General features: G+C 39.5%; 1 protein-coding gene and 8 non-coding genes across 11 annotated transcripts in view; all 9 read left to right on the forward strand.

Annotated features, from left to right (window-relative positions):
• The first annotated feature begins 22 nt into the window (after window positions 1–22).
• Window positions 23–133, forward strand: trnal-caa. Its single transcript has 2 exons — window positions 23–60; window positions 88–133. It is a non-coding gene; the product is annotated as a tRNA-Leu (tRNA).
• Window positions 134–556: 423 nt separating this feature from the next.
• Window positions 557–667, forward strand: trnal-caa. The gene is made up of 2 exons: window positions 557–594; window positions 622–667. It is a non-coding gene; the product is annotated as a tRNA-Leu (tRNA).
• Window positions 668–909: 242 nt separating this feature from the next.
• Window positions 910–1020, forward strand: trnal-caa. Its single transcript has 2 exons — window positions 910–947; window positions 975–1020. It is a non-coding gene; the product is annotated as a tRNA-Leu (tRNA).
• Window positions 1021–1421: 401 nt separating this feature from the next.
• trnal-caa lies at window positions 1422–1532 on the forward strand. Its single transcript has 2 exons — window positions 1422–1459; window positions 1487–1532. It is a non-coding gene; the product is annotated as a tRNA-Leu (tRNA).
• A 242-nt stretch (window positions 1533–1774) lies between these two features.
• On the forward strand, window positions 1775–1885 carry trnal-caa. Its single transcript has 2 exons — window positions 1775–1812; window positions 1840–1885. It is a non-coding gene; the product is annotated as a tRNA-Leu (tRNA).
• A 401-nt stretch (window positions 1886–2286) lies between these two features.
• On the forward strand, window positions 2287–2397 carry trnal-caa. The gene is made up of 2 exons: window positions 2287–2324; window positions 2352–2397. It is a non-coding gene; the product is annotated as a tRNA-Leu (tRNA).
• A 242-nt stretch (window positions 2398–2639) lies between these two features.
• trnal-caa lies at window positions 2640–2750 on the forward strand. The gene is made up of 2 exons: window positions 2640–2677; window positions 2705–2750. It is a non-coding gene; the product is annotated as a tRNA-Leu (tRNA).
• Window positions 2751–3295: 545 nt separating this feature from the next.
• On the forward strand, window positions 3296–3406 carry trnal-caa. The gene is made up of 2 exons: window positions 3296–3333; window positions 3361–3406. It is a non-coding gene; the product is annotated as a tRNA-Leu (tRNA).
• A 2201-nt stretch (window positions 3407–5607) lies between these two features.
• Window positions 5608–15611, forward strand: part of iqsec3b (IQ motif and Sec7 domain ArfGEF 3b) — a 33505-nt gene continuing 23501 nt past the window's right edge. For all 3 annotated transcript variants that reach the window (XM_046865336.1, XM_046865337.1, XM_046865338.1), the window contains exons 1-2: window positions 5608–6646; window positions 9783–9857. In XM_046865336.1, coding sequence (XP_046721292.1) covers window positions 6216–6646; window positions 9783–9857 — 506 coding nt within the window. In that variant the 5' untranslated portion in view covers window positions 5608–6215. The remainder of the gene's footprint in view (window positions 6647–9782; window positions 9858–15611) is intronic.

Here is a 15611-nt window from a genome sequence, read left to right on the forward strand (position 1 = left end):
CCACTGACAAATCTGCCTGTGTGTCAGGATGGCCGAGCGGTCTAAGGCGCCAGACTCAAGGTTAAATACCTTCCAGGATTCTGAGTGTTCTGGTCTCCACATGGAGGCGTGGGTTCAAATCCCACTTCTGACAGTAATTTTATTTTTATTACTCAAAAAAAGTTTTTTTTTACTAAATTCTCCTTTGTATTTCAAACACAGACATGCAGAACAAACAAGTAGATGTTTACCTAATAGTTGTACAGACAGACAGACAGACAGACAGACAAAACAACTGTTAATACAGACAAGCAGGTAAATGGATGGATAAATGGACGGATGGACAGACAGACAGACAAAATACAGATAGATAGATAGATAGATAGATAGATAGATAGATAGATAGATAGATAGATAGATAGATAGATAGATAGATAGATAGATAGATAGATAGATAGACAGACAGACAGAATGGTAGATAGGACAGACAAGCAGTCAGATAAAAAAAGACAGACAGACTAAGAGGTGTATAAATTGTTTATCAGCATTTATGGAGATAACACATACTTGCTTGCGTGTCAGGATGGCCGAGCGGTCTAAGGCGCCAGACTCAAGGTTAAATACCTTCCAGGATTCTGAGTGTTCTGGTCTCCACATGGAGGTGTGGGTTCAAATCCCACTTCTGACAGTGACTTTATTTTCATTAGACATCAAATCTAAAATATTTTACAAAAATTCTCCTTTGTATTTCAAACACAGACATGCAGAACAAACAAGTAGATGTTTAGGTAGATGTTTAAGTAGATGTTTAACAAGTAGATGTTTACCTAATAGTCGAAAAGACAGACAGACAAAATACAGACGGGCGGACGGACGGACGGACAAATTGTTTTATCAGCATTTATGGAAATAACACACATTGGCTTGTGTATCAGGATGGCTGAGCGGTCTAAGGCGCTGGACTCAAGGTTAAATACCTTCCAGGATTCTGAGTCTTCTGGTCTCCACATGGAGGCGTGGGTTCAAATCCCACTTCTGACAGTGACTTTATTTTCATTAGAAATAAAAAAAATATATTTTACAAAAATTCTCCTTTGTATTTCAAACACAGACATGCAGAACAAACAAGTAGATGGTCACCTAATAATTGGAGAGACAGACAGACAAACAGACAGACAGACAGACAGAAAAAAAACTGTTAAAACAGACAAGCAGACAGGTGTTTATATAAATAAGATCAATAGATTGCTAGAAAAAACAAGCAGGCATAAGACACACAGAAGTAACAAGTAGATGTTTATCTAATAGTGGAAAAGACAGACAGACAAAATACAGACAAGCAGGTAGATAGGACAGACAAGCAGACAGAAAAAAGACAGACAGACTAATAGGTGTATAAATTGTTTTATCAGCATTTATGGAGATAACGCGTATTAGCTTGTGTCAGGATGGCCGAGCGGTCTAAGGCGCCAAACTCAAGGTTAAATACCTTCCAGGAATCTGAGTGTTCTGGTCTCCACATGGAGGTGTGGGTTCAAATCCCACTTCTGACAGTGACTTTATTTTCATTAGACATCAAAACAAAAATATTTTACAAAAATTCTCCTTTGTATTTCAAACACAGACATGCAGAACAAACAAGTAGATGTTTAGGTAGATGTTTAAGTAGATGTTTAACAAGTAGATGTTTACCTAATAGTCGAAAAGACAGACAGACAAAATACAGACGGGCGGACGGACGGACGGACAAATTGTTTTATCAGCATTTATGGAAATAACACACATTGGCTTGTGTATCAGGATGGCCGAGTGGTCTAAGGCGCTGGACTCAAGGTTAAATACCTTCCAGGATTCTGAGTCTTCTGGTCTCCACATGGAGGCGTGGGTTCAAATCCCACTTCTGACAGTGACTTTATTTTCATTAGAAATAAAAAAAATATATTTTACAAAAATTCTCCTTTGTATTTCAAACACAGACATGCAGAACAAACAAGTAGATGGTCACCTAATAATTGGAGAGACAGACAGACAAACAGACAGACAGACAGACAGAAAAAAAACTGTTAAAACAGACAAGCAGACAGGTGTTTATATAAATAAGATCAATAGATTGCTAGAAAAAACAAGCAGGCATAAGACACACAGAAGTAACAAGTAGATGTTTATCTAATAGTGGAAAAGACAGACAGACAAAATACAGACAAGCAGGTAGATAGGACAGACAAGCAGACAGAAAAAAGACAGACAGACTAATAGGTGTATAAATTGTTTTATCAGCATTTATGGAGATAACGCGTATTAGCTTGTGTCAGGATGGCCGAGCGGTCTAAGGCGCCAAACTCAAGGTTAAATACCTTCCAGGAATCTGAGTGTTCTGGTCTCCACATGGAGGTGTGGGTTCAAATCCCACTTCTGACAGTGACTTTATTTTCATTAGACATCAAAACAAAAATATTTTACAAAAATTCTCCTTTGTATTTCAAACACAGACATGCAGAACAAACAAGTAGATGTTTAGGTAGATGTTTAAGTAGATGTTTAACAAGTAGATGTTTACCTAATAGTCGAAAAGACAGACAGACAAAATACAGACGGGCGGACGGACGGACGGACAAATTGTTTTATCAGCATTTATGGAAATAACACACATTGGCTTGTGTATCAGGATGGCCGAGTGGTCTAAGGCGCTGGACTCAAGGTTAAATACCTTCCAGGATTCTGAGTCTTCTGGTCTCCACATGGAGGCGTGGGTTCAAATCCCACTTCTGACAGTGACTTTATTTTCATTAGACATCAAAACAAAAATATTTTACAAAAATTCTCCTTTGTATTTCAAACACAGACATGCAGAACAAACAAGTAGATGTTTAGGTAGATGTTTAAGTAGATGTTTAACAAGTAGATGTTTACCTAATAGTCGAAAACCCTACACTTCAAGGCTCTTCTCTGTTCTGGCACTGAGGTGGTGGAATGAACTTCCCCTAGATGTCCGTACAGCAGAGTCCCTGATTATCTTCAAACGACGACTGAAAACCTACCTCTTCCTGAAATACCTAAACTAGCACTTTCCAAGTTTGTAGAATTCGAGTTATATTTATATTAAGCTTGTAATCTTGCGTACCAGTGTAAATGTATTCATTACTAGAGACTCAAAGCACTTTTGTATGTCGCTCTGGATAAGGGCGTCTGCTAAATGCCACAAATGTAAATGTAAATGTAAATGAAAAGACAGACAGTCAAAATACAGACGGGCGGATGGACGGACGGACAAATTGTTTTATCAGCATTTATGGAAATAACACATGTTTGTTTGAGTATCAGGATGGCCGAGCGGTCTAAGGTGCCAGACTCAAGGTTAAATACCTTTCTGGATTCTGTGTGTTCTGGTCTCCACATGGAGGTGTGGGTTCAAATCCCGCTTCTGACAGTAACTGTAGACAAGTGGATTTTATTTTCATTAGAAAGCCTAAAATGAACAGCATTTTAATCAACATGTAATAAAAAAATAAATAAAAAAGCAAAAAAATTGCTCTTGCCTTTCCAGTACTATCAGAGGGGACTTTAATATCATGCGATGAGGAAGAATGCAGGAAGTAACAGCAGTGTAATTCACAATTTTAATCCATTATTAAAGAAACCTACAGTCAGAAGTGGGAATTGAAACCACAACTCCATGTGGCAACTTAAATCTTTAGCAAGTAGGACAGGGTGGACGCCTGAGGACCATCCAGCCCTTCCATTGTGCATAGACAAAGGTGCTCATCAAAATGATCAGCCAGTCTTCTTTTGGTTTCTCTGATGTTAAGGCAGTAATCATCTCTTGTGGTCAGGCATGAGAAGCAATAGCGAAAAAAAAAGATCCTTTAGGGCCTGTGCCTGTATTAATACATATGTAAATGGTACATCTTAAAAGCACACATGCGCAAGTGTCAGAATATTTACAGTGATTGTCTCATTCACGTCTGGCAAATATTTTTTGATGTTTTTATCCTGGTTCTTCTTTTTCTTCATCTTCTTGCGGCTGCCCCCGTTAAGGTTCACCACAGCAGATCAGCCGTCTCCATACCACTCTGTCCTCTACCTCTGCCTCTTTCAAACAAACTTGTGATGCATCTTCACTCACCACATCTATAAATACAGTTATAACAACAATAAAATAGGATTTCCTTCATTTTGGAGAATGCCTTCATTGTCTTCACATTAGCTGAGATTAGGAAATCATTTGCAGTGATTTGGATGTTTATATGATTGAGGTTCTGTAGGTTTTTAATAAATGAAAGGTCTTCTGACTTAAGTCTTGGAGTGCCCCCATATTACCAGGCTATATGTGTATTGTGAAGGTGGAAGAAATTAACACATGCTCTCCATGTGTGCAGGTACATTCAGGAAATTTTTTTTGGTAGCCAATGAGGAAAGTCCCATTCTGATGCCCATAACGCCTTTAAACAGAAACCTACAGGAACCTCATTTAGAGCCTCAGTTCAATAGCTTTGGACTGCAATTTGCTTAAACAGTTTAAGAATCCATCACTGAACAGCACAGATTAATAATGATGAAACTGTGATGAATGGACACTCAGTGCCACCTGAATGAGGATGGTTTCCTTTAGAATCTGGTTCCTCTCAAAGTTTCTTTCTTTTAACATTTCAGGGAGTTTTTCCTCGCATTTTCCTATAAGAGATTAAATTATAGATAATAAATCTAAAGTCACTAAAATATGAATTAATATTTTATAACCTGTTTATCTCTTAAAAATCTGAAGTGGGACAAAATCCTTGGTTAAAATTGATTAATCGAATTGATTTAAAGCTGAAGAGATGAAGACCTTGGGTAAACCTGGCCATCCTAAAACAATATCTTACTTAAACAGTAGAATCTTTTATGCTTTAGAGCTTTCAATTCAACTTCGCAAGGCTTCTGATGTCTATCAAATATTTCTTACTGCTGTTCAAATCTTTTATGAATTTGTAGATGAGACTTTGATAAATCTTTGATAATCTGGGATAGATCTAAAACTGAACAGGACAAGTACAGTAGGGTTTTGTCACTTCCAACTTCCTGGTTAAATCCTGAGTTTAGGTTGCATACACTCTGAGGAACCTTGCACCTACCTTTATGTCCATGTAGAAGTCCACCGACCTCAGAGTTATAAAGTTTGACTTATTACAACCAATTGTCCATAACCAGTAAACAGTAACAAAGTAAACAAAGCTTTTTCACATATCTGTGCTTTACTGAAGTATTTCCATTTGTGGAGACTTTTAATTTAACTTCACTACAACTCAAAGCCAAATACTGTACTTTTTGTTTAAATACATTTTGCTAAATCAGTCGTTCCTTTTTATTTATGAGGATAAAAAAACTTAACTGATCAAACACACAACAAGGCACCAATCAGGATCGACCAATCAGGACTCTCTATGTTTTGAATTTGTTCTTGGTGTATCTACTGATCGCTAACATACACTTCAGCATCAGTTCAACATCAAGCAGAACATTTTGAATGGAATAAACGATGGAAGAAACATCTGTGGCTTTATTTGCACGTAGTTGAAAAGAAGGTTTTGGGTTTATGATAATTGTAATAGAAATCAATCAGTGTTTGACCCATTAATATCATTCAGTGCTGAGAGTCACATTCGAGTGTTTTTACATAAACTGAGTTGATTAAGTAAAGAGTCTTGTGACAAAAAGAATAATACGAACTTTATAGAACAATATAAAAAGTGCAAGACAAGCAGACAGCATCATCTTCATCATCTCTCTGTCTATCTGTCTGTCTGTCTGTCTGTCTGTCTGTCTGTCTGTCTGTCTGTCTGTCTGTCTATCTGTCTGTCTGTCTGGGCCAGTACGGACCAGACAGACAGACAGCATCATCTTCATCGTCTGTCTGTCTGTCTGTCTGTCTGGGCCAGTACGGACCTCGAAGGTTAATAGCCCTCTACCTGCTGACTGTATTTACGGTGAGTCTGATTTTGTGCGTCCCTCTGTGCGTCAATACGTCACTCCTAAAACCCCGCCCCCTCGTGTGCTTCTGTTTTGACGTCCTCGCATCAGCACCATCTCGAGCATCCTTTCCTCCGGAGGCGGAGGTGGGAGTCTTTCTTCATCTCTCTCTCTCTCTCTCTCTCTCTCTCTCTCGCTCGCTTTCGTTCCTCCTCTCTTTCCCACTCCAGTAGTCGAGCTGAGCCGTTCTCCCGCGCGGTTGCGCTGTCTCTCTCCGTCCGTCCGTCAGGATGTCGAGCCTGTTGGAGAACCCTCTCCAGGCGGTGCTCTATCTGAAGGAGCTGACGACGATCGTGCAGAACCAGCAGGGCCTCATTCAGACCCAGCGGCATCGCATCGACACGCTTGAGCGCAAGCTAAAGGAGCTGGACGGAGAAAACCGGCGCCTCCACGACGCCGCGCACCGGCATCCCCCGCGGCCTCATCCGCCCGCTCGCACCTCCGCCGCTCCAGCCGGCACGGACGGGACGCCTCTTCCCCTGCGCACACCGGGCGCTCAGACCGAGCGCCACTCGCCGCAAGACATGCAGCTGGTACCCGCCGCGCCCGGCGGTGCGAGCGCGGACTCGTCCGCCGAGGACACGGACGCGGACACGCGCTGCCGGTCCCTGGTGCCCCAGATGTCCATCGCGCTCTGTCGGACCGGACCGAGGAATTCCGAGTAAGTCAGTTCGATCCGTGCGCGTGCAATCGGTGCAGAAACGGTAACCGATGACGCCACGCCGTCATGCTTACGTAACAACTTCGGAGTTTTTAGTCTATTACGTCGTGCGGTGCACGCGCAAACGGGGCGACGGGCACGAGCTCAGAGCTTGTCTTTGCCTCCTGCGCAAATCGCCCTGCTGAGAATGTACAGGGTTTATCATTTACTGTTCAGTCTGAAGCATGATAAAAATAATGCAAACCTTCATAGAATTGACCTATAAATTATAATGAAGCTATCAAAACCAGAATCACCATCTTGTGTTGTTGTAGTAGTAGTAATAATAATAATAATAATAATAATAATAATAATAATAGTACATAATAAACAACCGAATAATACAAAATAAAATTAACTCTAACACTAAGGCTCTTAAGTGCACGGATTTCCAAGCCATTGTGATTGACTAAAACTGAGCACTCACATCACCCTTTCAACAAAATCAATAAAAATCAACAATCACTCCTCACTCACGTTGTTTTATTTGCTGTCTGCTGTTCAGACTGCATAGGCAAGCTATTATTTCCTACAAAATTGCCTGCGGTTATTCAGATTGATCAAATATAAATGTATAATCCACAGATCATATTTTTGAAAGGATATCATTTGATCATCAGGTTACAGATTGTGTGATAAAAACTTTACAGATCCTCTGTGTTAATGAACCCAAATATAGAGTCACTTTTACCACCACGAAGCCGCTCATTTCCTACAACAGCACCCGGAAGGTGTTCATTTTAAACAGTGGGACCATAAAGTTACTTCAAAATATCAGTTTCAGATCATTTATACTACAGAAATCTGGCTGCATTTAAGTTTCACTAAATCGAGTATGAATTTTTTATCCATTTTTGAACAATTCAACAATATTAAATGTCCATTAAAAGCATTCCTGTCATCACACTTAGGCAAACACACTGTTCTATCTTAGGGTGTTCTAGTTTACACCTAAAACAGCACCAAAATCTGTTAATGTTCTCAGAATAAAGAGAAAAGACTGAGCTGTACCTGTAAAAATGTCTTCAATAAGTTTTTCATGTGTTTATGGGATAAATTATGGAGTTTTACTTGATTCTTGATGGATTCTTGTTGATTTTTTGATCTAATAGAAAAATACTTTGTTGTAATGTTCTAGTCATCCCACAAATAGAACAATTGATGCAATTATGGTGCTTGAGGGTTCACTGGATATTCCTGGGTTCTTCTAGAAACCCCTTTCTGATTGAGAATGAGACTTGGGTTCTACAGAGAACCGTGAAACAGACTGTTTCAATCTTCACGCATTTGTTTTATCTCAAGTTTTTTTTGTCAGCCTATGGTTTCCTAACAGCCAAAATGATAGAATGATGGGAAGTACACTTTTGAGGGTTGTTGTACCCAGAAAGCCGACGTCATTGTCGTAGTAATAACCTGATTTGCCAGATGGAAGGCTTTAATGCAGCACAGGTCTGATGATGGAAGGCTGTCATGTTAATGTGAAGCTCCAGTAAAAATGAGGACTTCCTATCTCTCAGGCATGCCTAAGTGCACTTACAGACAAAACTATGAACATAGAAATGCACACACACACACACACACACACACACACACACACACACACACACACACACACACACACACACAGCATAGTGTGCATTAAGCGCAGCATTAAAGTCAAATTCCCATAGAGGATGTAGAGCTGATCTGCCAGCTGCCTTCTAATCCACTCTCGAGATGGATAGTGTGTGTTTGTGTGTGTGTGTGTGTGTGTGTGTGTGTGAGAGAGAGAAAGAAAGCTCTCTATGACAAAAATGTACATCCAGCATAAGCCATGCCATTTACTAATTATGTGTCATTGTATTAAATGTATTTGCCTTTCACAAACATGTCAGTAATGTGAGTAGTGATGTGTTCTTATACTCCTTATGAATGTACACTTCGGCTGAGTTGTTGAGTAAATGGTTTCTGAATATAAAAGCACCTACTTTTATACTTTATGCCTACTCAAATAACATCCTTTTTGAAGACGTATTTCTGGGTTTCAATTAAAATGATAGTAAAATACTTCCCAAATATGATTGTAATGATGTGCTGCCACTATCAAGATTTACACTGGGAAAGTTTCTTGTATTCAGAATCGGGTTAAACAAATACACTTATGTCGATTGGCTGATTACATCCAAGAATTTTCTTGCCATGCAGTGTCTAAGACAGAGATTTTAAATCTCACGTGTAATTATTTAGACCATGAACTCTACACAAACACAGTCAAACATGGAGGTGGAAGCTTAATCGAGGCTTTGAGGTTGTTTTGGAGCAGAGAAAGTTGATTGTGGTTAAAAGTAATCCTGAACCAACATGGCTACTATTCCATTCTTTAACACCATACAAGTCCGATATATAAAGACAGTTTATATATGGAAGTATGTGAATGACCAGCACTAAAATAAATAATCCAGTAATCATTATGAATATGATCAGATTATATACTATACATCTGGTGTAAACAATAATGTTAAATATTCATTATTCCATCCCTGGTGGTCTAGTGGCTAGGATGCGGCGCTCTCACTGCTGTGGCCCAGGGTTGATCCCCTGCCACTCTTAGTGCCGGTCCCAAGCCAAAAGAAAGATTTATTATTCCTTAAATGTTAAATATATTCATTAAAATTCTCTTGTTTGTTAAGGTCAAGGTTTGTTTATCATACTTGCCAAATTTGGCCTTGAATGAATATTATTTGTTGAGAAAACACTTTTTGACTAAATCCAATTCATTCAACTGGACCCATCCTTGGTGCTCGGTCCCCTAATGACATAATAGTCCTGTGAATGTACAACAAACCTGTAGATGTTTGAAGGATGATGCTGATGTGTTGATTTGTAGAAAATAATCTTCAGTGCTTGTTGGTTATTAAGGATTTTGCAGCTTTTAACACATCATTCACAGCTTTGCGTTCGGAAAGAGCTGCCAAAAGAAACAGTATGTTGGTGGATATAATGAGGTTTCACTGCTTCAGCAGGAGCGTAAATAGAAAATGTGCCAATTACAGATGCCGATTTAATTAAAGATTCATGTTAACGATGTTAATGAGAAATGTTCGCTTCTCTTTTACAGAAGCCAGACTGTCCTGCACCAGTTTTGCTGCCCCGCCCCTGAAGCTCCTGAAGGTGATCATGTTGGCTGTTCGAGGTGAGTATAAAGTCCTAGTACACAAAGCTTGTGGCAAAAAATGTGAAAATCCAATATTGTGTTGCCAAACAGGCAAACAAGTGGATTAAAGCAAATGAGAATCAAAGTCATCAAGCAAACAGAGGTCCAAATCCAAAAAACTGACTATACAGTAGTTCACTACTTTCAGGAGATGAACATTCATCACTCGTGGTTAACATCAGCACACTAGATTGTTGCTAAAAAGGACGAGCATGGTGGTGTCCATGTTTTTCTTTTCACCTCCTAGGTCGATTTCACAGACAACATAATAACATAATTCCGACTTGAGATAAATCAACTGCAAATCAGATAACAGGATCCTACAGAACACTCTATTAAAGGGTTTAAAGTTAATCTGCTACATGGGTTCATTGGCGATAATAATCAAATCAGAACCAAATCCACGATTTCGGACAAGCTGGACATCACCGATCAGCGTTTTCAGTGCGGATTCTGGAACACGATTCTTTTGTTTAAAATAGAATTTCGAAGAGAAGATGAGGGTTAGCTCAGGCTGTGAGGAAAATATCATCTGACATGAGAAAAGGCAAAGGGATTGTGCTAGTAAGTCTTCTCTGGTGAATTTAGAAACTCTGGTGAAAAGAAAACGGGAGATCTTGTGTGTGTGTGTGTGTGTGTGTGTGTGTGTGTGTGTGTGTGTGTGTGTGTGTGTGTGTGTGTGTGTGTGTGTGTTTATCAGGGAGAGAGAGAATGCTCTGAAAGTGTGCCAAGAGAACAGAACACAAATAGAGAGGTGATATGAGAGACATGTATGCTTTTGGGAGAGAGGGATTGTGTGTTTGTGTGAGAGGAAAAACATGAGAGAGAGGGTATGTGTGTGTGTATGAGTATGTTATGGAAAAATAGATGCACACACACACACACACACACACACACACACACACACACACACACACACACACACACACACACAGTAATTCTGCTCGGATTATGTAAACGTCTTTACCAGTAGCACATCACCATTCCTTTAATCATCATCCCCCCTTTAATCATCATCAGTCCTTTAAAGCTTTAGCCCAGAGTTTGGCAGAATGGTTTTTCGAACATTGCAAGAACTTTTGATCAATCTGTCTCATGCGTTTTGAGCACATTATTATTATAATTTTGTTTATATGTAATGTTTATGAATGCAATGCAATGTTGGTGCAACCTTTGAACCAAACACTTTATGACTAATTAAGAAATTTCTAATAATTTTGCATTTTTTCATTTTTATTTGTATTTTTGTCTCAAAGCAGTTTTACACAGATAAAGTGGTTATAAGGTTGTAGTAGGCTGGAGATGTTAATTACAGTCCAAATCCATCCTCAAAGTTCTCAGAGTTGCTCAGCGGCTTCATGGATCTAAATTTGTGGTCAACCATGAAGTCAACCATCAGTACATGAATGAAGTCAGCTGTCATAACATGCTTTCAGAACATCACAGGAACATTATTTATGCATGGGTACAGTATGACCTTCTTCAAATTTCTATGTTCATATCATTTGTGATCATTCCATAACAGCATTGTTATAACAGCTGGTATGGGATTTGGGACGCTCTTTTTGTTGAACTTCACACTGGCTATGAGGACTCGGGCCTTATTCGGATCAGAAGGGCTTGTTGAAGATGTAGTCAAATTCATTATGGAAACAGTGCTGCCAGAATGTAGTCTACTGTGAGAATGGCTTTTCAGCTGACCTCCAACATCTGTGGAGACCTTTAGGTTTGCACACGGAATAAATTACACTTTATAATAAGCTCTACTCTTTAGAGAAGGCTTTCCACTAGATTTGTGTGGTTTTAAGGATTGATCAGTGAGATCAAAGCCTGATGTTTGGGTGAGGATGTCTGAGGTTCAGTTGATGTTCTAGTTCTTCCCAAAGGTGCTCAGTGGGGTTGAGGTCAGGGATCTGCACAGGAGTTCTTCCCACACTGAACTTGATGAGCCATGTCATGATGCTGGAACAGGTTGGAGCTTTGGAATTCCTGGAAAAAAGGATGGTTTTCTTACTATGTGAATAATAACATTGTGGAAGGAGTAGCTCAGTAGTTAAGGTGTTGTTGTTCTGATCAGAAGGTCGTGAGTTCAAATCCCACTGCTGGGTCCTTGAGCGAGGCCTTTAATGCTCAACTGGATGAATGAAATAATTGTAAGTCTGGATAAGAGTTTCTGCCAAATGATATAAATGTAACAGCACAAAATTCATTATTAACTATTGTGTCACATAGTGACTATACATGATGAAATCAATACATCCCAGTGATGTTAGGAAGCTAGGTCAGAGGTCAGGATCAGCCATGATACAGCAGAGGGTTAAGGGCCTTACTCAAGGGCCCCAAGAATGGCACCTTGCCAGTTCTGGGGCTTGAACCTTCCTTACTTGGGTCAGTAACCCAGAACCTTAACCACTGACTGGTAGAAATATAGCTACCAATAGAAATCAATAACTGATTTAGTTATTATTATAACTATAAAAAGAAACCAATAGCTCGTATAGTTACTAGTGTAGCTGCATCGTATAGTATAGTTTCTCTTCATCAGGCACCTGTTAGTGGGTGGATATATTTATTATAACATTTTTTCCTCAAATTTGTTTTGTTAGAAGCAGGAAAAATGGCGAGCGCACGAATTTGAGCGAGTTCGTCAAGAGCCAAATTGTGATGTCTAGACGACTGGGTCAGTGCATTAATCAATATCTGTAAACCAAAGTATTTATTGGACCTCACTAAGGTCTTTATCCTGGTTCCAGCGCATTTTCATCCTGGTTCCAGAGGGTTTCTGCTTCGAAATCAGTGCAGGATGCTGGAAATGGTTGACTTTGTATCAGACACAGTCCTGATACCTCAATTAGCTTTTATCTGATAACATTGTTCTGTGTAAAACCTTTTATCTTTACTCCCGCATGGCAGGCTGTGAAAACTGAACATGGTGAATAGAGCAATTATTATTATTATCATAGAAAAATCTAAAGATTATATACATATTTCACCCTTTAATAGCGCTTTAGGGTATCATGTATAGCTACAGCTTCTTAGTTCTGCACACTTTATGAAATACAGTATGTTTCCTGTGAGTGTGTGAAAGAGTGTGTTTCAGGTATTAGAGTACTTACTGACTGTTGTGCTGACAAAGTACCCAGTCAGCAGAGCGTGTTTTATTGCAATAAAAGTCTCTTCACATTTGCTTTCAGAGGGAAAGTGGTGTGCTGGGAGGTTTCTTCGCTTCTGAGGTTTTGTTGAGCAAAGTACACAGACGAACCCTTTGCTCTTTTGACACTCACATGCTTTATAATGCAGAGAATTACACAACAATGTGCGTTCCCTTTGTATGAAATGTAGTAGTCCTCTTTAGGCAGAGTTTATTTTTCAGTGAAAAGATGATCACTCCTGTTTCGTGCCTTTGTTAAAAGACGCCATGTTGCGCTAAGTGAAACGCCATGATGGATTAGATCACCGTCAGACTGCGAGTCAAACATCATTACTGTAAATGACAAGCTTGAAAACACAGTTGGTTTAGCCAGACAAGTTCTTGCACGGATTGGATTTCACTTGACAGACTGTGAACAGTGTGAATTGAGATTCTTCAGCCTGTGGCGTCTTACACAGCCCCTTTATTGTTCTAACTTTACAACACAGGTGTCAAAGCTATAAACCAAAGGACAAAAATGACCTGCTGTCTTGTTGTATTGGACTCATGGGAATATTTACTACTAAAATTAATACTGCTTAATATTGGTACAGTCCAGTTTAGCGTAATATCCAGACCACAGGTAATTCATGATTATTTGTATTAACAATCAACATTCTCTCAAAGCAGCTTTACACAGATAATACGGTGATAAAGAATGAATAAAATAGTTCTTTATAAGTGTAGGTTTGTCCCTAATGAGTGAGCTGGTGGCGACTGTGACAAAGAAAAAGTCCCCGAGATGTCATAAAGAAGAAACCTTGAGAGGACCCAGACTCGACCCGTCCTCATCTGGGTGGCACCAAATGTCCATTTATTTTAGCTGAACGATGTTGAGGTGTGCAGTGATGGTGATCAGATGCAAACCGTAGTCCTGAGTCAGTGTAGCAGATTGTTGACATTAACTACAGTCCAAATCCATCCTTGAAGTAATTTCATGGATCTCCAGACCGTTGACGAGAAACCACCCCCAGCTGCACAGAGTGGCCTCCAATCAAAGAGAACACCATCTAGATGCAGGCCAGGACCTTCAGTGTAAAAGTGTTGAGAAAGAAATAGTCCTGCGATGTTAGAAGGCTGAGATTAGACACAATACAATACCCATAGGGCACTAAAGGATTAGGGGCCTTGCTCAAGGGCCCAAGACAGACAGCTTGGCGATAATGGTGCTTGAACCTCTAACCTTTCAATCAGTAACCCAGGGCCTTGGCTACTCAGATACCACTTCTTCTTTTACTAGGAAGAGAAAGCTAATCCGTTTGTACAAAGGTCAGAAGTAGCAACGTATTATCATTATACAATTACTAAAATTACTAGCGCTGCCAATACTAATGCGCATTGTGATAAATAACCGTTTTTAATGAAAACCTCAGCTGTAAAAATTGTTCCTCTGAAGATCTCGATGGCGCCGTGACCAAGTCACGCAGCACATCATGATGTAATTAAGCAGTGTTAATTATCTCCGAGGAAGCAATGGTCTTCGGGACTGATTAAAAGACTTTAAATGTAGGTCAATCAGTTCTCACAAGTCGCAGAATTCTGCAGTGGTGGGTTGGTGTAGAACCGGCTAGATCAAACTCAAAACAGCTTCAGCAGACGTTTGCTTCTTCGGCAGATTGATGATGAACGGCACCGCTGTGACGGTTTGATGGATAACACCCGGATTTCAGACATCATTTGAAGTACAGCAGGAGAAGCGAACTGAGAGCGAGCGAAAGCCACTCGATCTGACTGAAGTAGAAAATAGACACTCTATAAACCTGTCAGTCTTAATGACAGTGTTCACTCCCCCCTATCGCTGTAAGTGGCAGAAAATCCCCCAAATTACCCAGTCTTCATGCAAATCCCAAACCTTTACAGCATGCACGGGGATGGATGAAATGACAGAGATCTTAGCACTGAGGAATAGGAAGAACTACATAGACTGTGTATGAAATATATAATTATTTAATTGAAATCATTTCTCATCGTAGTACTATTACAGATATTACACTCACACACTGATTATATGCCCATTTCTATTTAAAGGAAAAATATTTGATGCAGAACGAGGATTAAAAGGATTCATTTCTTTTCTGTACCGTTATGATTTCAAATATGCTGATGGATTTTTAATCACTTGGATTTGGTTCCAAAAGATTCAGAAATCTCTTTAAAAACAATGCAGTCTTCTCGCATTTCATTCTAGCAGTTATTTTTATTTCTATTACATTTACTAATCTTTATTTTCCAAACACAATATTTTCAGCTGCCTATTACATTCCACATTTATACCTCTAACTGTGTTATCTTTAGGATTTTCCGGGTTTATGTTGAAATTTTCTGGTTTGTTGAAATTAGCCCCTGCATCTCACTGGATCATGTCATGTGACTGTTTTGTATCACTTGTTTTGTATCTATGTCTCAGTTTACACTCATTGTTCAGCATCTCATTACATCTCAGGTTACAATGATCTTGTTTTCTTTCCTCTGCATTTTATGTTGCATTGTAATTCCTTACTGTAATTAACTCGCTTTTTCACGTATCTGTATTATACTGAAGT

Source organism: Silurus meridionalis, chromosome 13, assembly GCF_014805685.1.
Source record: "Silurus meridionalis isolate SWU-2019-XX chromosome 13, ASM1480568v1, whole genome shotgun sequence".
Taxonomy (NCBI): domain Eukaryota; kingdom Metazoa; phylum Chordata; class Actinopteri; order Siluriformes; family Siluridae; genus Silurus; species Silurus meridionalis.